Source organism: Heteronotia binoei, chromosome 17 (assembly GCF_032191835.1).
Source record: "Heteronotia binoei isolate CCM8104 ecotype False Entrance Well chromosome 17, APGP_CSIRO_Hbin_v1, whole genome shotgun sequence".
NCBI classification, from domain to species: Eukaryota; Metazoa; Chordata; class Lepidosauria; order Squamata; family Gekkonidae; genus Heteronotia; species Heteronotia binoei.
Window position 1 is genome coordinate 13,087,855 of NC_083239.1, and position 23,150 is coordinate 13,111,004.

General features: G+C 46.3%; 1 protein-coding gene across 2 annotated transcripts in view; it reads left to right on the forward strand.

Moving 5' to 3' along the window:
* Positions 1-3,868: 3,868 nt before the first annotated feature.
* Positions 3,869-23,150, forward strand: part of TFAP2E (transcription factor AP-2 epsilon) — a 92,858-nt gene continuing 73,576 nt past the window's right edge. For both annotated transcript variants that reach the window (XM_060258264.1, XM_060258265.1), the window contains exons 1-3: positions 3,869-3,964; positions 4,837-5,298; positions 8,182-8,233. In XM_060258264.1, the coding sequence (XP_060114247.1) occupies positions 3,938-3,964; positions 4,837-5,298; positions 8,182-8,233 (541 nt within the window). In that variant the 5' untranslated portion in view covers positions 3,869-3,937. The remainder of the gene's footprint in view (positions 3,965-4,836; positions 5,299-8,181; positions 8,234-23,150) is intronic.

Genomic DNA, 23,150 nt, shown 5'->3' on the forward strand with positions numbered 1-23,150 from the left:
CTATAGCAGTAGTCAACATAGCACAAACGGATAGGGGCCTGCGCACCTCGTGTGCGCCCAACTCGCCGATATGGGTTTGCCAGCGTCAATTATTTCTCAGGGACTCTGGTGGGATTAGGTCACTTCTGTTCTGTGCGATCTGTAACCGTGACTCCGGGGTCAGTCCTTCGCTTGCATGGCTGGTCAGGCTCGGTTCCGGATTTTATACCGAATCGACCGATTACTGCACCTGCGAAGCAAGGAAGGCAGCATCGGGGCTCCCCCCCCCCCCGCTACAGATGCCTTCAAGAAAGGCACCTGCCCTAAAGCCAGAGGGGCTGGTAGAAGCAGGTCCAGTAGGAGGATCAAATCTGCAGATCGCCTCTGGGTTTTTGGAGCAGGGTCCTGGGGGGAAGGGTAAGAACATAAGAGAAGCCATGTTGGATCAGGCCAGTGGCCCATCCAGTCCAACACTCTGTGTCACACAGTGGCCAAAAAATTATATATATACACACACACACATATATATACACACTGTGGCTAATAGCCACTGATGAACCTCTGCTCCATATTTTTATCTAACCCCCTCTTGAAGCTGTCTATGCTTGTGGCCGCCACCACCTCCTGTGGCACTGAATTCCACGTTAATCATCTTTTGGGTGAAGAAGTACTTCCTTTTATCCTGACTGCTCAGCAATTTCATTGAATGCCCACGAGTTCTTGTATTGTGAGAAAGGGAGAAATTTACACACACACACACACACACACACACACAAGCATCGGGGCTCCCCCCCTCCCCCCACACACAGATGCCTTCAAGAAAGGCACCTGCCCTAAAGCCAGAAGGGCTGGTAGAAGCAGATCCAGTAGGAGGATCAAATCTGCAGATCGCCTCTGGGTTTTTGCAGCAGGGTCCTGGGGGGAAGGGCAAGAACATAAGAGAAGCCATGTTGGATCAGGCCAATGGCCCCTCCAGTCCAACGCTCTGTGTCACACGGTGTTCCATATTTTTATCTAACCCCCTCTTGAAGCTGGCTATGCTTGTAGCTGCTACCACCAGTGGCCTGATCCAACATGGCTTCTCTTATGTTCTTGCCCTTCCCCCCAGGACCCTGCTGCAAAAACCCAGAGGCGATCTGCAGATTTGATCCTCCTACTGGATCTGCTTCCACCAGCCCCTCTGGCTTTAGGGCAAGCGCCTTTCTTGAAGGGCAAGCAAGGGGTGGTGAAGACACGTTTTTTCGTCGGATGCCACATTTCAACGGGGTAGCCGCTCTTGGCTCTTGCTTCCTTGCCCCGTTATGAGCGATTAAGTCACTTCTGGTCTGTGCAATCAGATGAAGTCTGATTGCATTTCACATTGGACCAGAGCCGCTAGCCACTGATTCCGGCGATCTCCCCCCCTCCCCCCTCCCCCCCTCCACAGAATCACTCTCTGTTTAGGATCGCGCTGCTAGGCTCAGGAGTCAACGACACCAAAGACAGGATCGTGTTTTCTTCACTTCGCCCTGCCGAGAGATCTTCCCAGATCTGTCTTTGCGGTCAATTGTTTTTTCTCCCCGCCCTTCTCTCCCCCAACTGGTTGGGAATGTGACAAAACAAAACGGTATTTCCTAAAGAGCGAAAGAGACGGAAGGGAACAAGAAGGTTCCTGGGGCTGCAAGAATAAAGGAAGGTAACACAGCAAGGATTGAATTTTTAAAATATGGGCCACGGAATGCTTATTCTTTGAAGTCAGACCCACTGCAATGTTCTTATCCGCTGGTCTTTGGAATAAGCTTCGTCCTAAGGACTGTTTACTCAAAAGTAATGCCTCTTGAGTTCAGTTAATCTTTCTTTCAAATCAGTCGTGCATAGGATTGCAAATAAGCGCTATGAAAGCTAACGGAGCTCTCAAATAAAAATCCTTCCTCTCTTCAATCTATATATATAAGGAAATATTTCTTCCATTTGTTAAAAAAGCCAATAACAGATTTGGGGTTAGATTTGGCGTCGGCGACTCCTTTCCTTGTAGCTTTTGGGCGGGGCGCGGGAGGGGCGGGGGAGACCCGGACTAGAAAACAGGATCTGAAGCGGCGAATTTTTCAAAGAGAAACTGACATGAAGATTTTGTCAATTTCAGCAGCCGCGAAGAGGCTCTTGGCGGTCAGTTTTCCAGGGTTCCTGCCTGGTGGGTCAGTGTTTTGCAGTCGGTGCCTGCCGGGGGGGGGGGGAGGGGGCGGGGGATTTCATTTTTCTTTTACATGGAAGAAGTCCGGGAGGGGGGAGGGGAATTATAAAATTCAACCGGAGAGCGAGGCGAGAAGCTGCCTCCAAGCGCCGGGCACCTTCGCTGCGCGCTCCTCAACCCATCCGGAGGGCCTTGGAACAGAAGCCGCCTCTGCTTCGGCTCGCGGCTCATCTCAGGGACGCTCACCCACCCGGGGACGGAACAGATATGCGGAGCTCCTCTTCCCGTCGCTTTCAAATAGGCCTCCCCCGGCGAAGATTTTTCAACACTGACTTGCCCGTTGCAAATTTACACGTGGCTTTGTTTATTTCCAATGTTATCCAATTAAACAAGGCAAGAAATCAAAATGCCGCCCAAACCCTACCAAGGAAGGGGAAAAAACACATTTATGAAAACACATTTCGGTATCCAGATATTTAAGCGATTTACTTAAGGAAGGCAGGAGGAGATACTAGAATTTCCCACAATATGCCTTCATCAACAAAAGGCTGGAAGTTTTTGTAAATATAGTTTTAATTTTTAATTTTTTAATTTCTTTTACTTCATTTATACCCCACCTTTCCCCCCAATGGCAGCCTAAAGCGACTGACATCAATTGTATCCTCACAACAACCCTGTGAGGTAGGTTAGGCTAAGAGCCTCTGTGTCTGACTTGCCCCAGATCACCTGGCGAACTTCCACGACAGAGTGGAGATTCGAACCTGGGCCTCCCTGATCCTAATCCAACACTCTGACCACGACGCCATGTATTCCGCATACAAGTTTTACACACCCACGATTAAACGCTAGAAATTAGCAGATGTTGAACTGCTGGGAAACAATCCCACTCCCGTGGCTGGAGAGACTGTAGACAGACAGGAGGCTTAAACCCAGAGGCTGTGAATGCATCAAACCCTAAACTGTGGCCTTCACTCTAACATGCGCCAGAAAGGTGCAGCCAGATCTGAAGGATGTTTCCTAAAAGGCGTGGGGAGGGGGGGAAACGCCACTGCGTTCAATGGGATTCACTTCCCTCTAATTTGAAGGCAGCCTTGAGGCTGAATCTTATAAAACTATCCTCAGATCCCACCTCCTCTATATACGCAGTGGCTTTTACGCCTCAATCAGTGCGCCTCGGATCGCTGCCGCACAGCCCAGTCTCAGGTCGTTTTACTCGGAAGGAAGCCTCTCCTTCGTTCAATCAGCTCGGAGCACAGGATCTCCGCGATCCTCTCCTTTGCAATAACACGGGGTGTGTGTGCGGGGGGGGGGGAGGAGCTCAGGCTGCCAAGTATCGACGTCTCCCCCCTCCGTGAGCCTCCTGAGCCAAGCAGAGTCAACCCACGTTCGGGTTAGACCGGCCAGGCAAGCGCCGGGCGCCCTGTCTCTTTAAAGCGCGCTCCCGCTCCCCCAGGCGCGCTCCCGCCTCTATAACTGGCGCCCATGGAGTTGCACGGGGCTCAGAGGGAGCGAGAAGGGAGCGGGAGGCAGGCGCAGGTTTTAAAGGGGAAGCTTGGCGTTGCGGGCCGCCCCTCCCCTCCCCTCCCCTCGGAGATCTCTCGCTTGGAGGGAGCCTGGGAGGAGGAGGAGACACCCATGGAAGCGCAGGCCGCGGGTAGAGTTTGACGGGTCGCGTTCCGGGGGGTGGGGGCTTCTTTCGTGGCTCTTCTTCTTATCCTCACCCCCCACCGCACCCCCAGTTGCGGGCACTTTCCTAGAAGAATTGTTCTGGCCGCCGCCGCCGCCCAGATGTTAGTTCACACGTATTCCGCCATGGTAAGTTGGATTGCTTGCGCTTGTGCGTATTGGGAGGGGGGGGCGGTGAGATGCTTCCCCCTCCTTCTCGGGCTTCTTCTGGGCGCGAGTTAATTGAGGCAACCCAATCCCTGCAAATTAAGAAAGATTTCACCCTTTAATTTTGGCCAGATGTCAGGGCTCCGGCAAGTCCCTGGCGGACGGTTTAATTTTTCCTATGGAGAATTGGCAAAGGGCGGGCGGGCGGGGGAGATGGGAAGCAAAGAGTCAGCCGAGTCGAATACAAAGGGGGGGGGGGGGAGAGAAAGAATTGCAAGAAGCGACGAGGGCAATTTCCGAGGTGATCCCGCGGGCTGTTTGGCCCAGCCAGGACAGGGGACCGACGCGTCTGCTTGGTGCGGAGAGGTCGTCTTCTTTGGGTTTCCTGCGCAGGAGGAGACCAAACAAGGCGCGGGAGAGAAGGGTGCGTGGGGGGCAGGCAGTAAACAAAGAGGAGCTCGATGCCCCCTCGGACTTGCCCGGGGAGCAGCGCTGTGCCTTCGCTCTTTGCCCGGCGCCATCCCCAACTCGGTCTGCCGGTGCGCCTTCGGGGTTTGAGGTGCCCCCCCCCCCAGCCCCGCCAAAAGTCAAGTTTGTTTCCAAGCAGGAAAGGGAGCTGCGTCTCCCTGGGGGCCGGCTGCGCTCTGGGGCCTCCTTTTCTTTCCCGCCAGTCCGGGGGGGGGGGGGGCTGTCCCGAAGCGCTGTCGGGCCCCGAAGCTGCGTCTGCCTAGAGGCGCGCCGAGCACTTCTCGTGCAGGCCGGGCGCCCTCGGGGAACCGCGGAAGGGAGCCGGGCGGGCTGTGCAGGCGCCGCTTTCCCCGCTGACCTCCCGCCGCTTCCCGTCTCCTTTGCAGGAGCGCTCCGACGGCCTGAACGGCAGCTCGACGGGCGGCCGCCTCTCGCAGCTCTCGTCGCTGAACCAAGCGGCGGCCTACTCGTCGGCTCCCCCGCTGTGCCACACGCCCGCCTCGGACTTCCAGCCGCCTTACTTCCCGCCGCCCTACCCGCAGCCGCCGCTGCCCTACTCGCAGAGCCAGGAGGCCGCCTACCCGCACCTGGGCGACCCCTACGGCGCCATCAACCCCATGCACCAGCACCAGCAGGCCGGCTGGCACTCGCAGCGGGCGCGCCAGGAGGAAGCCGCCGCCGCCGCCGGGCTCCTCTCGCAGACGCACCGCGCCCTCGGCCTCGACCCGCGCAGGGACTACCCCGGAGTGCCGCGCTTGCTCCACGGCCTGGCCGACGGCGCGCACGCCTTGGGCGACGGCCCGCTCGGCCTCCACGGCCTCGGCCACCCCAGCCTCGACGACATCCAGGTAAGGGTCGCTTCTCGCAATGGCTGAGCGCTTGGGGGGCTGCGGGGGGGGGGTCGGCCTTTGGACCGTCGGGGCCACCGGCGCATGGGCTGCAATGGCCCTCTAGTGCCTTCTCGCGTCCAGCAAGCCCGCTCTGGCCTTCTGCCTTCCCAGCCAGATCCAGTGCGGGTGTTCCAGGGCTTGGATCTGCGGGCCCGGCGTGATCCTTCGCTTCCCTCGGCAGAGTAGGAGCGCACGCTGCCTCGGAAGGAAGGCCCAGGACGTAGACTCTTTCCCCCAGAGCTAGCAGGATCGGGCCCACTGGGGAGGAAGAGGCAGGCAAAGGAAACGGGCTGGCGAGAACAACAAGAAGAGGGTTCTTCTGGCCGTCTCCTTTGGCATCAGGGCCACAATCCTAGGCGTGCTTCCCTAGGGAGGAGGGGAGAAGCCCAGGGAACTCTAGGACTTTGGCGTGGCAGCCGGCTGAGAAAAAAAAAAAACTGATGGGTCCGACTGCTTTCGGGAAGCCAAACTGTCCCCCCCCCCCCCCTGTTCTGCACCCTGGAAACGTCCCCAGGGGGAGATTTCCTTGTTCCTTTCCCGGAGGGAAAGTTAGCACGCTCCGTCCTCTGCAGAGTTACTCCCGTCGCAATGAATGGGCTTCCACTGGAGTAATCCCATCCTTTCTCAGATCTTTCCCAGTCCATTATTGTCATAATCCGGAGGAAAAAGCAGACCTTTCCCCGTCGTGCTAGAGACCTCGATTGGCTTTTAAAAGAGGAAGATGACCTTGGTCAAACGCTGGTTGTATTTTTTAAGCACATCCAAAGGCCTTTTAATGTGTCTTGTTCCCCCGTTGAACATATGCGATTTTTTTTTTTGACGTCGTGGCAAAAATATTGGAAATTTGTGCAGAATAAAATATGGGGCTGCGGGGCGGAGAGAAAAACAGATCGGAGGCTGACCGGATGCGAATCTTTTCTCCGGCGCCCTCCGCTTCGGGATTCTGGCAAAGGAAACCTCAGGTTTTCCCTGTTCCAAACTTATCCGGCTTTCCCCCAGCCCCTCGACGTCTCCCTTTGCCTGTAACTTCCCAGCGGAGAAAATGAGAGAGATGGGTATAAGAGGGCCCCGATCCGGTTTCTCACCAGGAGCACAAAACTGTGCAGTCCTAAACCAAACGAAATGCGACGGGCGGGCGAACCGCTGGGGTCCTGGCAGAAGGGAGGGTCGTCGTTCCTACTCTTCTCCCCCCCCCCCCCTTCACATCCGAACCAGGCTCATTCCGAATTAAAGCTGCACAAATTTTCCTGGCGGTTGATTCCCCCCGCTCCCCCCCACCCTCCGCATTTCGACTGTAGAGAAGGTGGGCTCCGCCAAGCAAATGATCAGGGCAAAGTTGAGCTCTGAAACGACGTGGCTTTTCATTAAAAACCCAGTTTAAGAAGTGCGATTTAATCCCCTCCAATTGAATTAGGTGGGATTTTACAATGCACTTTTGCTGGAATCTCGTTCCTTTTGGGGGGCTGGGCAGTGTTGTATTCCCTTAAGGAAAAGTCTCGTTGAACTCAGTAGGGCTTACTTTCCAGTAAATTGCGCTGGTTGTGCCCCTGGGTTAGTATTTGTCTTGCATTATCTGGGTATTTTTGAGTGTGTGTTTTTTTAAAAAGTGTGTGTTTAAACAGGGTTCTCCAAATCATTCTGTAATTTACCACTGATATTTTTTTTATTCCATTTTCAAAAACGTTTCCACATTTAGACTCTGAATGGTGCTTTTTCAAAGGTCCACTTTCTAAGGACTGCAGCAGCTCTTAACAGCTGAGCTCCTAAAAGCCATTTTGAAGCGGTCTTCTTCGGAATGGGGCAGCTTGCTGGGGTTTCTGAGGGGCTGAAAAAGTGGCCCAGCACAAACTTTTTGAATGCTATTAGTGTCAGTAGGTTTTGCGTGTATAAAGTCAAACTTCGTGCTTTCAGAAAAACAGCAAACCTAATTGCAAGGAATTATGCTGACTGACTCCATTTTAAAATTCAGTCCGGTTTTGAGTTCCGAAAATGGGAGAAAATTAGAAAAAGAAAACAATTTGTTGACAAAATTCTGTTTCCCTCTAAACACAGAGGTAAATTGGGCTCAGTCCAATTTAAGTGCTTTTATAGACTGAGGTGAGGCTGGTTTACTCAGAAGTAGGTCCCACTTTATTCATCTGAAATAAAACAGCTTTGTGGCAGAATCTTGTTTTCCTAGGCTACAGACCACTTCACCAGTATGGAAAAGTATTTTTTTTTTTGAGGGGGTGGCTATAATCGATCTTTAAGGTGCCACTTCATAAGCTGTAATAGACTTAAAAGGCTGTCTTTTCTGCAACACGATCAGTGGGCCTTACTCCCAAGTAAATGAGGCCTGACTTGGAGCCAAATGTCCCAAGAGGTTTCAACAGCTATTTAATGAAATCCATGGGCTTAAAAATGTTTTGACTTTTAGCTAAATGATGCCAAATCACTTTTAAATCACTTGGTATAAAGAGCAAATTGGAATGCTTCTTGAGTTTTCCCATTTTCCATAAATAACTCTGACTTGTTCAAATGCAAACTGAAAATGCTATGCAGCTTTCCTCCTCTACAAAAACACAACCAAACGTCTCTCCTTTTAATGCTCTTGAGAAACAGGACATTGTAGCGCAATATTTTTGAAGATTTCCAGTACCACCTGATGCAAGCCTCAACTTTGGATGTTGATCCATGTAAAAGGAGGACCCCCACCCTTTTGTCTTTATTTTAATTACAGCACAATTACATATATCGAGCTATCTAGGAGGAGATAATGTACTTCTCAAGCACAAGTTAATCCTTGAATCAACCACCTCTTTGCCTGTTTCTCTCCCCCCCCCCCTCCACCCTTCCCTTAAGGCTGTGGATGAAACAGGGATGAATCTTTTGGACCAGTCTGTGATCAAGAAAGGTAAGAGATCTCATCTCATTTGGCTGGGAAGGGGAGCTGTATTTTTAAAAATGTAACAGATCCAAAGCTTCTGAGCCAATCCCCAAGGTGACCTCCTTTTTCTTCTCCTGTCTCCTTCTTTGCTGCTCCTAAGCTCATCCGCTCGCTTTAATTTTCACATTTGGGTCTCAATTAAAACTCTGCTTTTGCTAGAGGATTCTGAAGAAAGCCCACCCCTCTCTTTTCCCTATGAGATTCAATTTCTCAAGGAGCATTGCCTGCTACATCGATTGATGCCTTCTCAGTACTAAAAACTAACCATGCAAGCACTTGTATGTTTGTATATGGGGTGGGGTGGGGGGGCTGTAAGAAAAATGCAAGAAATTAAGTAGGTGTTGAATTCCCCTTTCCCTCTAGCCCTCCCCTATTTGCAGTTGGGCCAAAGAATCACCAGCTTTGGCCCTCTCAACAAGAACACCAGTGCTTCATTTCCTCCAGAGTGGATCAGAACCTCAGATTTACTCCTCTGCTGTGAGAGAGATAAGGGCTTTTGTGGTGATTTTTTCCCTTTAAAAACAGGCTTGGGTTTGTTTTCTCCCTCAAGGCATTTTTGGCTGTTGTTGGTTGTTTTCTCTTTAATGTACTCACCACTCAGCACTCTCGATGTGTCCCAGTTCCAGTATGGGGGAAGGGAGGTGGGTCAAAGCCATTCAGTCTTCAGCCAATGATTCTGCACAAAACCATCCTAGCTTTCTCGTTGAATTCTTTCTGCGCTATATAGTGAAGATTAACATGCCCACAATAATTCTTTATTTAGCCTGTACAAACTGTGTGTTTAAACTGTGGCGCTAGCTGCAAATCTGGACTGATTTTTATTTTTGAGGGATAAAGGCATAGTTTATTTACAAGACCTTTGGGGCAGGGAGTATCTGTGGGCAGGGAGTGTATATTCTGTTCAGCACCCACCCACTGGTGAAATCTTTGCAGAGCTTTAGGTTTGATGGATCACTTGCAGATGGCATGGGCACTAGGATTTTCAGGGATGTAAACCCCATGCTAAAACACTTCCCATGGGATCAAGATCTACAAATCAGATGGGCTTCTTAAGAAACGTGTGAAGAGTCAGGTTGTAAATTTGTCTACAAATGAAAAAAAAAATCCAGGTCTGAATGTTTGTTTCCCCTTGAGGGGAAATGTCCCTATGAATTTCATCTTTCACTGGCTTGGAGGCTCTCAAAAGGACTGATGGAATGTTTTTGACCTATCTTCTCCCTGCTTCCGCCATACAGGGGGGGAAAAAACCCCAGTTCAGTATCCCATCTGATAGACGCTGGAATGTCAAATGTTCTAGCAAAGAAGCTATAATTGCATGGGGAAAAAATGTTGTTTCCAGGCTGCTCAATTATTTGGAATGATGTGTGTGTGTGTGTGTCTAAAGAAGAAGAGAGAGATTGGCTAACACCTCTGCAATCTCATCAAAACAAACTTGAATTGGCTAGATAAAAATCTGCAATAACATAGAGAAATCTATTAAAACACCCATGAGAGCAACAGCAAAAATCCCCAGGGGTTGGTGGGAAGATGGAATCAGAATTCTATTTTATGCATCTTGTTTCATTCATCATTAATATCTTTTGCAGTTGTATTCCAACAGCTGCTTTCAAATGAGAGGAAAGACAGAGTGGTGCTTCCCTTTTGACAGTGCTAATTCTTAGTGTTCTTTTTAAATTTATAGCCACAGTTATATTCTAGAAGGCCATTGTGGTAGCTTTGGAATTAAATTAAATAGTGTGAAATAGAGATGGTAAATTAGAACAAAAATTACCAAAGGTAAAATTGAAATGTGAACAGTACTAAACTGAAGCTTCCAGTTCCCAAAGCATTCCCAAACAGGATAAAACTTTGCCACTTTTAAAAAGTGATTGTGTCTGGCTGGAAAGTGAAGTCTAGAAGACCTTCTGTTTGGTGCTATTCTGATCTTCCCATTTGTAGTTAAGAGTCATCTATGCTAACTTAAATTCTTTAGAGAGGAGCAGACTATGCATTCCTGGTGGATACGCTGATGTAAGATGAGCACTTTGCAGAGGGCAGGATTAAAATTATTTTATTGAGATTTTACTGTGTTCAAGTATGAACATGTAAGTGCAAAATTCACACCAGATCAAAATTTATTATTATGAAATAAATGTATTCTGCCACTCTGGGCAGCTAACATCCAAGTGGTGATATACCTACACGCACACACACAGGTACATTTGTCTGATATACATGTTTGCACACATACAATTTACAACAGGCTAGGACAACAAATATTCAATCTGAATTATACAAATTGGGTTAAAATAACAAATTCAAACAATCCTGGAAACTTTGTATGTACGTTTGGTCTAAGCACCACAATAACAATAAACAACAAACAAATTTAAATAAGCAACAAACCATGTACGTTTAAAAAGTTGTCTAAATAAAAGTGCATTCATTTGACCCCTATGCTCAAAAGAGTTTAGGCACCTAGCAGATTTCTGGAAGGAGGCCATGCCACAAGCTGTGTGCCACTGTAGAGAAGACCCTGTCCTTGGCAGCCACCAGCCCCTCTTCCCAAGACAGACCAATCAGAGGCAGATTAAGATGAAGACCTCAGTAAGCAGGCTGGCTCCTGTTGGTGGAGGCATGCTTCATGAGATAATGAACATTTTGTAGGGTCCAAGAAAGCAAGTCCCTGCCTCAGGATGTTTACAATTGATTTTTGTAATAAATGTTAGCGTTGAGCAGGAAATCATACTAACAGATGCTTAGTTTTAGTTTTGTAACTTTTCATTTAAAAAAAATTAGAAGCAAAGCTCACCGAGTTGGATCCAACGACTTCTGTTGGTGAGAAAGGAAGGAGGGGTCTCCAGTGAGGATCATGAAAGCTCTTCTAAGGATCATGTGACCTGCATGGACAAAAAATTATGTGGAAGAGGAAGGACAAAAATGATGTAGGATGGGGAGGTGGCAAGAATGAGTGAAAAAGCTGGCTGGATCCAACCTGTCTGCATAGGAGAGGTTACAGAATTAGACCCTTGATACATAAAAGCCAGTATTGTCTACTTGGACTGCCAGCAGCTCTCTAGTGTCTCAGGTGGAAATATTTCACATCCTGTTGTACCTGACCCTTTTAACTGAAGATGCCATGGATTGAACCTGGGATGTTCAGCATGCAAGGCAGATACTCCACCACTGAGCTACAGCCTCATGAAGAGTGACACCTGTTCTTAGGTGAGGATTGATCCTGATCATCTTGTGTGATTCGTCTGCACATCTGAAAGCAACTAATGTTTCACAGGAGAGGAACATATGTCAATTTTAGTCAGTGTTAGTATAGGATTTGAATTACAGATGTGCGAGAACCGTTCTCACACACAGTAGCTCTTCACTTCTAACAATGGTCCAAGTTTTAATCATTTAAACTGGTAGATCAATCAACCAAAATTAATAATCTTAATCCCAATTGTTCCATTTTGGTTTCTAAGATGCCCTTTTGAGGGGTAATAGAAAAACAAAACCTTCCGGACGTTTCTTTCTGTTTCTTCAACAAGTGGCCGGTAGCTTTTGTCAATATGTAAGATTTCTATCTTACATTTGTGTTCAGGTTTTGGCCATATGAAAACATATTTATAATTAATCAGTTGAAAACTGGACAGTGAATCACCTTAAAAAGTACTCAGTTGATGGACAATCTGAGCATGTAGTGCTATGCATGAAAGCATCTTGCAATCAATGTGCATTTAATGGGGCATATGGGTTGGGAGGGTCCCATCCATGTAAATAAAAGTGAAATAAAACGCTTGGAAATAGTTCTAGATTTAAAAAAGATCTACCCTCCCTTGCCAACATTATCTAGTTGCTCTCCCTTCTTGCCCTACCTGCATGTGTTGATTCATGCTGCTATTATCGAGAATTCGACCCCAGAAACTGGAATATCTGAACACACATAAAATGGAAACTCTGGGAGTACCTTAACCACATTGATGCCATCTTGTAACCTATGCTATTGCTGTATGGAGGTAAATTTTATTGAGTCATGTTTTAATTTTAAAATTGATTTATGATATGCTGTAACCTGCCCTAAGCCCCACTCAAGGGGAAGAGCAGGATAAAAACTGAATAAATAAATAAATCCTTATGAGCAAGCGTTTTGCCTAAACTGGAGATAAAAAAACCCACCACTCGTTCCCAGTTATTTTATTTTTTTTTATTTTAATTCACGCCCTACTTTTCTCTCCAATGGGGGATGCAAATCAGATTGTTCTTTTCTCCTCCACAGTATCCCTACAACAACTCTGCGAGGTAGGTTAGGCTTGAGAGTGCGTGACTGGCTCAAGGGCTACCAACAAACGTCCAAGGGTTTAAATCAAGGTCTCTCGGATCCTAGTTTGACACTCTGCCCACTATACAACGTTTAATAGCCTTCCACTATACTGGAACCCATCTTCCTGCCACATGCATTTCTGCTGCTCCTGAATAAATGCTTGGCATCCCCTGAAAGAGATTCGGTCGGGTAAGAGAGGATAGAAACTTGCATGTTCAGACCAAGTTCTGTTGACACTGGAACAGAGGAAAGAGCATCGGGTACCTGAAAGGTTGAGGTTACTTACAAGCATCGCTAAAGGCCAATTTTGTTTTAATTAACTTTTAAACTGCACTGTATTATTAAAGATATATTTGTTTAATTTTTTAATTTATGCTTGTAACCTCAGCCTTGTAGGCATCCAATTTCATTTTTGGGGTTGAGTTTTTGCCTGCTCGGTGTTACAGAGGAAACATATCCTTGGTCAAGCACTAGACCCTTTTAGGGGAGGAGACAAAGCAGTCGAGTGCTTGCTGTGCGTGTTTGACTGTGCATGGGCTTTTCTTAAAAGTGTATTGCCACCCAAAGGAATGGCGTTCAAACCCCACGATAATTTTTTCCCCCTCCAAACAAGGTTTAACTCGGCTTTTGAAAGTCTGCCTCAAAGCCAGCTTCCCTCCATCTTTTGCATGTGGGTATATGAGAGCGAGAGAGAAGAAACTGTGTTATTTTCTTAGGCAATTGAGCCCATTAGAAGAACAATCATAAGCTGAGTTCTCTGCCTATAAAATCTGGGCTAAGATATTTTGTTGTTGAATTACCTCCCCCCACCTCCGGCTGATCTCTCTCTCTCCCTCCTCACCCCCAGTTCATGGTTAGCATCATCTTGACTCACTAGGGCAGCCTGTTCAAATCCCTTAATAGACAAACCCTGGGTCACAAGCAGGTTCCGTTGTGGGATCCCCTCCTGGCTGGTTATGTGGGAACTGGTGAAAGCTTACTAGCATTCTCAGGCCTCTCTCACTCTCCTTCATCTGAGCCTAACTCGCAGGGTTTTATTGTAAGATAAAACAGAGAGGGGTTTACCACCTAGGCCACTCTGTTTTTGAAGGAATGGCAAGGGAAAAGAAACAAAATGTGATGCAGTGAAAAAAAAACAACCCATGCACATGCTCAAAGGCATGTTCTTTACCAAGTTGCTGCCTTTGTAACAGTTTGCTATAATAATAGTGTGCTAGATTGGCATCCAAGACCATAGGGTTTTCAAGGCTAGAGAGGAGCAGGTGGTTTGCTCTTGCCTGCTTCTTCCTAACAACCCTGGATTTCCTTGGTGGTCTCCCATCTAAGTCCTTGCTGATTCTACTTAGCTTCCAGGGTCTGATGACACAGCCAGGGCTATTCACTTCGCTATGGCCTTGTTCAGTCCCCCTGTGTATAAAAACGGGGAAAGAGAAAATTAACCATTTATCTGGCTTGCTCTGACCCGTATTTGTTATGATGATACATAACATGCCATCATTGCCTCTGGCACATGGCCCAGCAGTTTCCTCTTTCTGGAAAAGAAAAATACCTGCCCACAGATCCAGGAAGCAATTCAACTGGCTGGCCCAGGTGTGTGATGAGCTTTTCTGGCTTCAGAGGAGACGGGTTTGAAAAATAGTCAAAGGTGACAGGAGGCCTTTTAGCGCCTAGAAAGAGCGCGCGCGTGTGTGTGGGGGGGAGATCCTGCATTTCAAAAGGCTTCTCCAAGTCTGACCCAGAAATACCAAAAATGTAAAAGTTACCAAAAAGAAAGAAAAGGAAATTGGGGGTGGGGGGAGGAATCTTGCTTCTGCCCCTTCTAGGACATCACTTGAAAACAGTTCCTTACCAAAGGCACAACTTTATATATCACGTTTCAAGCCGATCTTGTGCGCGTCTCCTTGACAGCAAGCGCCCCACCCCTTCCACAGGATCGCAGCGTTTAAGGCAACACCCAAAATGTCTCTGGAGATCTTGCCCCGCTTGTGAGAATTGCGGGGGGGGGAGGGGGTGGCGTGATTTTGACAAATATCTGGTCGCCAGAAAACAAGCTCCCAAACCTGCCAAGGAAGTTATTCCATTCCTAGGAAGTGGAACAAAAAGCAATGGAGGGACACGGTAAAACATTTCCCCATTCTAGAATGAAATTGACTACTTTCAATGAAATTCTATAATGAAATTGACTCCGCAGGTTTGGAAATCTGGTTGATTTCAGCAAGTACGTGTGCTGAGTCTCCGTCGGGCTGTGGGCTGCGTGTGTGTTTGTGTGTGGGGTGGAATACTATCCGGAGATAATGGAAGAATTACCGCGGAAGGGATTTGAACACAAGGGTGAAATTGACCCACCGAATTTTAATGTAAAGCAAAGCAGCCGCGCGATGAGTTTGCGGGATACATATTGCCAATAGGGAAGACGGCGGGTTTTCTTCAGTGCTTTTGCGCATCGCTGTTGTGTCTTCGTTGCATAGGGAAGTCCTCGGAAAAAGAGCATAAAATCCGACGGGGGACTGAATACGAAGCCAGGGTGGCTTTCCTTCTCCACCCTTCTTTTTGACCAGGGAGGAGATGTAGCTGATCAGGAACCAGCAGCCCCTCAGTCGTCTCGGATCATGAACCTATAAAGCTGCCTTCTACTGAATCAGACCGTCGGTCCATCAAAGTCAGTCTTGTCTTCTCAGACTGGCAGCGGCTCCCCAGGGTCTCAAGTTGAGGTTTTTCACACCTATTTGCCTGGGCCCTTTTTAGTTGGAGATGCCGGGGATTGAACCTGGGACCTTCTGCTTACCAAGCAGATGCTCTACCACCGTCCCTCCCCTGTTGACTGTGGACTAAGCGTGCTTACTAAGTTCCACTAAATGCAAGAGGGTACATTCCAAAAGGCGCCTAGGAGCGAGTTTTCAGACAAACTCTATCAAACCGATCCTTACTTAAAGCTAACAAGAGAGAAAGGGGGGGGGGGGGGGACCAGTTTCCCTGCCCCATCAGGGCTCAGGCCGCGATGCTGACTCCCAAGGGAAACCTCAGCCTCCACGAATTTCATGGATTTGAGTAGCATGTCGCAGACATTGCCGCTGCGGATCGAGTTTCGCTCTGTTTTACTCGGGAGTAAGTTCTGCCGAATTCAGCGCTTGCTCCCATCGCTTGCCCACACAGAAGTGCAGCGTAAGGCATACTCTGGAGTAAATTGCACTGAACATGACGGGATTTTTTTTTTTTTTTGAATACGCGACTCAGGAAGAGGCTGCGATCCTGTTGCGGATCTGACTCGTGAGTAAGCCAGCATTGGATTGGGCCAGCACAGCCCCCCACCCGAATCAGCACTTCTCTATGTATCTCCGAAGGCACCGCTTCCACTGCCACAAATAACTACGAATGTATTTCGCAGAACTACTGTTGATGTGCTTTCCCAGTACTTAAAAAAAAAAAGAACAGATGCAAAAAACCCTCTTCTCTATTAATCAGTGAAAAAGAACCTCTTGAAGGGCAAGCCTGGACACGTATACTCTGAAATAAATCCCGCCGAATTCAGTAGCACTTACTCCCAAGTATCTGAAGAGGTGTGTATGCACAGGAAAGCTTATACCTTGGATAAAATTTTGTTGGTCTTAAAGACTCAAACTGCATTCTGCTGCTGCTTCAGACCAACACAGCTACCCACCGGAATCTATCTCAAGCAAGTGTGTTTAGGATTGCAATAGGAATGCGTTAAGTCCCCCCCCCCTCTCCGTTCTCCCCTCCCTTCCATACAGGCGACACTTTTTAAACACCCTAACGTTTATTTAAAATAGATATATTTATTTTCTTAAAATCAAGAAGGAAATAGAAACGCTCTACCTCAATTAGTTGTAATATAAAATATTTCCACTTTCCTCTTGGATGAGGGGGTAGAACAAATGGATGCGTGAGAATGTGGAGAAGGAAAAACACTTCCAGATAGGTTGAACTTTCATTTTCTTTTTGGTCTTTTATTAGGATTGCAGTTAATTCTTTAACTGAAAATCCCTTCACAGAGGGAAATATTAATTGCAACGGGTCTGCAGGGCTAAAAGCAAAGCACCCACAAGTGGTTAACCACAAGAGGTTCACATTTAGTAGCTTTTTGTTCAGCCCTTGGTTGGCAGATTCTTGGAAAGGAACATACCGAGTATGTACATATTGACAGGGTCTGTATTGGCACAATTGCACATTTTTTTAAAAAAAATATAGGCATATACAATATTTATATCATGCTTTAAAATGACTTGCATATGGGCAGTAAATTGTTGTCAGTTTGCAAGATTATGAAACTGGGGGGGGGGGGGGGAGAGTTTTGGTACTAATGTATACATCATTAGCAAAGAAGACAGGCCCTTGCCTTCCACAATTTGCATCAGCCTTACATAACTTATAAGCAGGCAATTTGTCATACCAGCATCAGCAGGGATTTTGTTTTTTTTTTATCCCCTGGACTTTGCAATGTGCATTCAAACTTCCACGTAGATAATAAAGATGAAAAGTACTTCCTTCCTCATCCTTCCCTACAGTAATCAAATTCACACATGCCTGAGTGGCTCCTTTTAAAATCAGAAATGTTTGAGGTGGATGATGTGCTTAAATGGGTTCTACATAGAGTCCAGCCCAGTTCCCAACCCAGCACAAATTTAGTTAAACCAGCTTTCAATGGGCCAGTGTGGTGTAGTGGTTAGAATGTCAGACAAGGATCTGGGAGACCCAGGTTTGAATCTGCCATGGAAAACTGCTGGATGGCCTTGAGTCAGTCACATTCTCAGACTAATCTGCACCACACAGTGTTATTGTGGGAATAAAATGAAAGAAAGGAGGATACAGTAACCTGCTTTGAGTCCCCATTAGTGAAAAAATATAGATATAAACTAAGTAAATCAAAGGGATTTCAGAATGCATAACTGGGCACTGGAGGTTTTAGTTCCAAGCACACCGAGAAAAGAAAGAGACAAAAAAGGCAATGGAATTAAAGGTGCGTGTCTGTGTGCATGCAGTAAGTTTCTTTATGACGAAAGGCTTAAACCCTAATGGCAGTAACAATGAGACAGTAAGGGCTAACAAAGTCAGGAGTGGTTTTAGAGATGGTGAAGGTGTAAAGGGATTGTATCTGAATGTGCAAACACAGCTATCCATGCAGGGCTCTTTTTCTAGCATGAGCTCCTCTGCATATTAGGCCACGCCCCCCTGATGTAGCCAATCCTCCTGGAGCTTACAGTAGGCCCTGTACTAAGAGCCCTCAAAGCTCTTGAAGGATTGGCTACATCAGGGGGGCGTGGCCCAATACGCAGAGGAGCTCCTGCTAGAAAAAGAGTCCAAGCAAAATCAATTTCACACATTAATAAAGCATGCAATGACTCTGAGGAACTCCTTGCCACTGGCTGTTTTGATACCTGTTCCTCAAATTGCTATTTGAAAGGATTGGTGGCTGCTCAAAAGGTGCATTTGATTTTTATGGACAACAATTTACCCAGCATTTAGAATGAACCATTAATATATCCCCCAGACATAAGGATAAGAATGTTTTACCTCTGATTCTGTTTTTTTAAAAGTCAGCATTCATTCATTTTTACAATAGTAGTGATTCCATTTGCAAAGCAAAGCAAAACACATACACACAAAATCCTGAACCTGCTTCAGCGGGGAGGGTGGGATATAAATAAACTAAACTAAACTACAAAACTTATCTTTGTTGGATTTTTCTGCGCTTATGCAATAAAACCACCTAATGATACAAGATTCATACTGGTTTTCTTCCTATAAACAGCTTGGATTCCAAACTGACAAAAACCTAAAAAGTTTCCTTCCCGATGCTGAAATCTAGACAAATCTAAAAATAATGGCCAAGCTCTTCAGTCGCATTCATGCTATACGAACAGATTCTCTCTGAGCAGCAGGGTATAATTTGTATCTCCCAGGCAGAATTACTGGATCCTCTAAAAGAATGTTAACTCTGCCAGAAGCTTCCTTCTCGGCAGAATTAGTTATGGCTAACATACAGTTGTCTCCGGGACTACAGGTTGGCACAGAGTAGGAGTTGTGTTGTATGGACCTATTTCTTCCAAGCCCTTTCCCTGAATTTATTATTATTTTGTTTTCAGCTTTTTTTTTAAAAACCAGGAGTTGATGTGTCCTTGTTGAGAGACAGCTACGACTCTAGGGAGTTCATTCTTTGGTTTACATCCTGTTTTTTTTTTGTCAGAGAATCATGCACCATCAGTAAAGATGAGCCTTGCCTTCAGTGCTTCGTAGGGAAAAATGCAAGAACAGTAAGGGAAAGGAGGGAAAGGACAGAGATTTGTTGGAAAGGGTCAGAACAACAGTAGGGCTTCTATTCAACTGGTGTTAGGCTGACCACCTCAGCTGCCCTTCTCACTTGAATGGAGGCTGTGTGCTTTGACTATCAGACTTTGCGAATTAACCAAGCCAAAGCTACTGATGGCTTCTGCATGGGTTATTTGCCCCAAGTTCAATGCTTTTGGGATGCTCCCCCCTGCTTCCTCACAGCATCATGGTACACTGTATACCTCTGGGGGTTCCCCTGGCTTTTCTCTGATCCATCTCAAACCTGCTTTACTCAGAAGTTTTAGGAAAGAAACTTGGATGGTTGCTGTGTGGGCAGGAAAATTCAGATATTTCCTGGCAATGTGTCAGTCGTTTGTTTTCCCTGATCCTGTCCCTGTGGCAGCCATTTCCTTCCGCCATCACTGGTTTTTTTTTTTCTTATTTGAAAATTGTCAGCGACTGAATTTTGTTCTATCAATATACCATTGTAACAACAGGTGTCACAAGTTCTCTGAATTCTCAGTTTTAATTTGTTAAAAGTAAGTTTCTAGTCCCTTCTGTTACAGAGCTATAAGGGAAAAGGTATATTTGCGCAACAAAAGGGAATAGAGACTTACATTTTGAAAAAGTTAATTCTGGGAATTAAGAGAACCAGCTACATCTACTGTTATTTAATTTAATTTATTTGATTTATATCCCGCCCTACCCCACCGAAGTGGGCTCATGATATGATGATATATCAGTATAATGATACTCTAGTGCTGATTGAAAAAGAAGCAAAAGCTTCTGGAGGGCACTCCTATAGCCCTGTTGGCCCAGGGGAAGGGAGTCGTTCAATGCTGGGAGACTGGGGCAGGGGAATCTGCCATGGATGTGGAAGGGCTGCTGCTGCTTGCTTTGGCTGCAGCCAAACCAACAACAGGGAAACTATAAACCCCTGTATTTGTGTGGAAGACGCCGCCATCATTACTGACAGAAGACATAGAAAGATGTCAGGAGTTTGCACCTAGCTTGACATGCTGGCTTTCTATACAGGCTGATTTTTACCTGTAGGGGAGCTCCATCTCTAGCTTCCAGGAAGAGTTTTATCTGATCAGTTCAGCTGACTGTGTAGGCTGATTCTCTGACCCTTGTGAGTAATGTCAAGGGGACCAGATGTAGCAATGAAGATGAAGAAGATACTGGATTTATATCCCGCCCTCCACTCCGAAGGGTCTCAGAGCGGCTCACAATCTCCTTTACCTTCCTCCCCCACAACAGACACCCTGTGAGGTAGATGAAGATATTGGATTTATATCCCGCCCTCCACTCCGAAGAGTCTCAGAGCGGCTCACAATCTCCTTTACCTTCCTCCCCCACAACAGACACCCTGTGAGGTGGGTGGGGCTGGAGAGGGCTCTCACAGCAGCTGCCCTTTCAAGGACAACCTCTGCCAGAGCTATGGCTGACCCAAGGCCATCTCAGCAGGTGCAAGTGGAGGAGTGGGGAAGCAATGGGGAAGCAATCAGTGGGGAAGCAATGACAGGCCTCATATCCCTTTAAAGGCTCATAGTAGGGATTTTGGTAGATACTGAGAAAAGAAAGCTGCATCTCCCCAGATGCCCTCTTTTAGGGCCAGCCCCCCCTCCAAATGGCAATCCAGGGAAGGGATGTCTTCACTGCCTCCCAACTTTGGATGCTAGTCTTTTTGTTGAATTTGTAGCACTTTTCATGACTTTGATGGCCAGGGTGAAAGCAAATTAAATTTCTTTAAATTTTTAAAACATGTTTGGGTCTGTGCACATATGTGCACCTGGAAGTTATGGTGACCAGCCTCTACGGGGGCCTGGAGGATAATCAGAGAGGCGGCTGAATGAAGTGCACCTACTTCCCACCTCTGGTATTTTAAGGAAGTCTCCCATTCAAGTACTTGTTAGACTCGATCCTGCTTAGCTTCCAAGATCTGAGATAGGGCTTGCTTGGGCTATCCGGATCAGGGCACAAATTAAATTTTTTAATGGTACTGTCTCTTGCAGTGAGCTCAAAGGAGAAGGAAGTGCCACCTTCGGCTACTTTCTTACTAGTACTCCATACCAACCCATATTTGCTTGCTTTCACTCATGCTTTAATATACGGTTTAAATGCATGCTATTTCCAATGTTCTCTAAGACAAGGCTCCTATACAGTTGCTTCGGGAGCACTCCCAACAGACAATGGATCGTGGCGTTGTTTTTGTTTCTAGTTGTGTTTAATGGCGTCCTGATGTTTTATACATGTGTTAAAAAATGTAAGCCACCCTGTTTTCAAAAAGGAAGGGCAGGATTATAATCTTGAAACACATGAATAAATACATGATTTTGTCCAGTATAATCAAGAGCCTATTATATATGCTCATAGCCTCATACTGCCACTGAGGTCTGCAGTGGTGATTTGGAATTGCACTTTTTGGGGGCGGGGGGGGGATATATTCACCCAAACCAGTCCTCAAAAGGAAAATCAGTGAGGTGGGATAGGCTGAGAGCGTGTGACTGGCCCAAGCTTTCATGGAAGAGTAGGGATTTGAACCTGGGTCTTTCAGATCCTAGGCTGACACTAACTAATACATCACATTGGCTCTCAGAATATCAGAAAGTGGTATGTGCTCTAGCAGTTAAGGAGCCAGAATTTTAGAAACTGCTGAAATGAAGATGACTCTCAAAGGGACAGCTTGTTCACATCAGATTAGACTCTGTTACTTATCAGAATTTTTGTTCTAAGAATGAAAAACTGAACACATTGTTTCTTCATAAGTACCATTTTGATCTAAATAATAATATAATGTAAAATAATTGTATTAATTATGCTAAAATCTTACACGTGTAGAAGGCAGCATGAAAGCCACTTAATAGGTGTATATCCCTCATGAGCATGATTGTGCATCCACACTGTGTGTACATGTACAGAAAAAGCTCAGATTGGCTGTGGCTTTTCAATGCATGTATACCGTGGGTTCACACAGTTTTTAAAAAGCTTTATATACAAGCATGAATTCTGTGACAATCCACATGTGATGTTCATGTTTAATATTATTCCTTATTATTTTCAAAAAGGTTATCTTACCTTTCTGCTCACGGAAAAAGGTTATCTTACCTTTCTGCTCACAGCAACAGTATAACAATCCCCAAACAATGCTGTTAAAATCATCCTAGAAACTCTCACAGTGTAATCCTAAATAGACTTAGACCCTTCCAAATCCATTCAAGCCAATGGGTTTAGAATGGTCTACCTCTGCTTCAGATGGTGCTATTAATGAACCATATTCAGAACCAGAAGCATTAAAGCCAAAATGAATACAAAAAACCTGAGAGAATAAAAATGTTTTAGCATGGAATATGAGGTAAGACAGAATTCACACATGAGTGTCTCTAAGCAGGTTATTCCCTGACTGGGCTGCCACATAAGAGCAGCCCAGCTGGGTCAGACCAATGGCCCATTTTCACCAACATCCATGCAATAGCCCATCTGATGTCACCAGAAGGCTTAAAAGCTGGGCTGTTGCCTCTCCCACACCAGCAACTAATATTCCTGGGGTTACTACCTCAGAACATGGTCATCCCATTCAGCTGTAATGGCTGTTGAGGGGCCTACACTGTATGGATTTGTTTAATCTACCTATTAAAGCCATAGTGGCCAATGACCGTTACTAAATTGAGTGGCAGTGGGTTCCCCAGGTTACTGACTCTTGAAGTGAAGCAGTTCCTTGCTTTATCTCTCTTGAATTGACTGCACTGGGTACCCATACATTCTAGTATGATGTTAGAAAATGCCCTTTGTCCCCTTTCCGCATACATAGTTTTATGAGATCTCTTTCATGCCACCACAGAGAAACCTGCATCTCAGGTTCAATGTTGGTCAAAAGGAAGGGGCACTGAGATCAGGGTCTCCGAGGGCAAGTTTGTATGGGAACAGGCAGTGCTCTCTGCATAAGAATTTTTTAAATGGGTAAAGTGAACTTCCCAAGCAAATCTATGTCTCAGATAAGAGCAGTGCAGAAACGAAATTTTTCCTCTGCAATCATTTTTAATTGCGGGGGGAAAGTATCCACTTTTGGGCACTCTGTGCAGAAAACAAACATTTGTTTATTCATATTGGTTGCCCTCAGTGGTGCCAAGACATCACCTGCTGCTACTGGCTACATAACATGATGTTTTCCCTGACTGGATAGGATTGCCCATGTGACCAATCATGGAAGGAGAAAGAAAAATGTGAAACCCTCAACCCTGTTAGAAACGGTATTGAATATCTGTACAACCTAAACGGTATCCCACTAAGATTATTCATTTG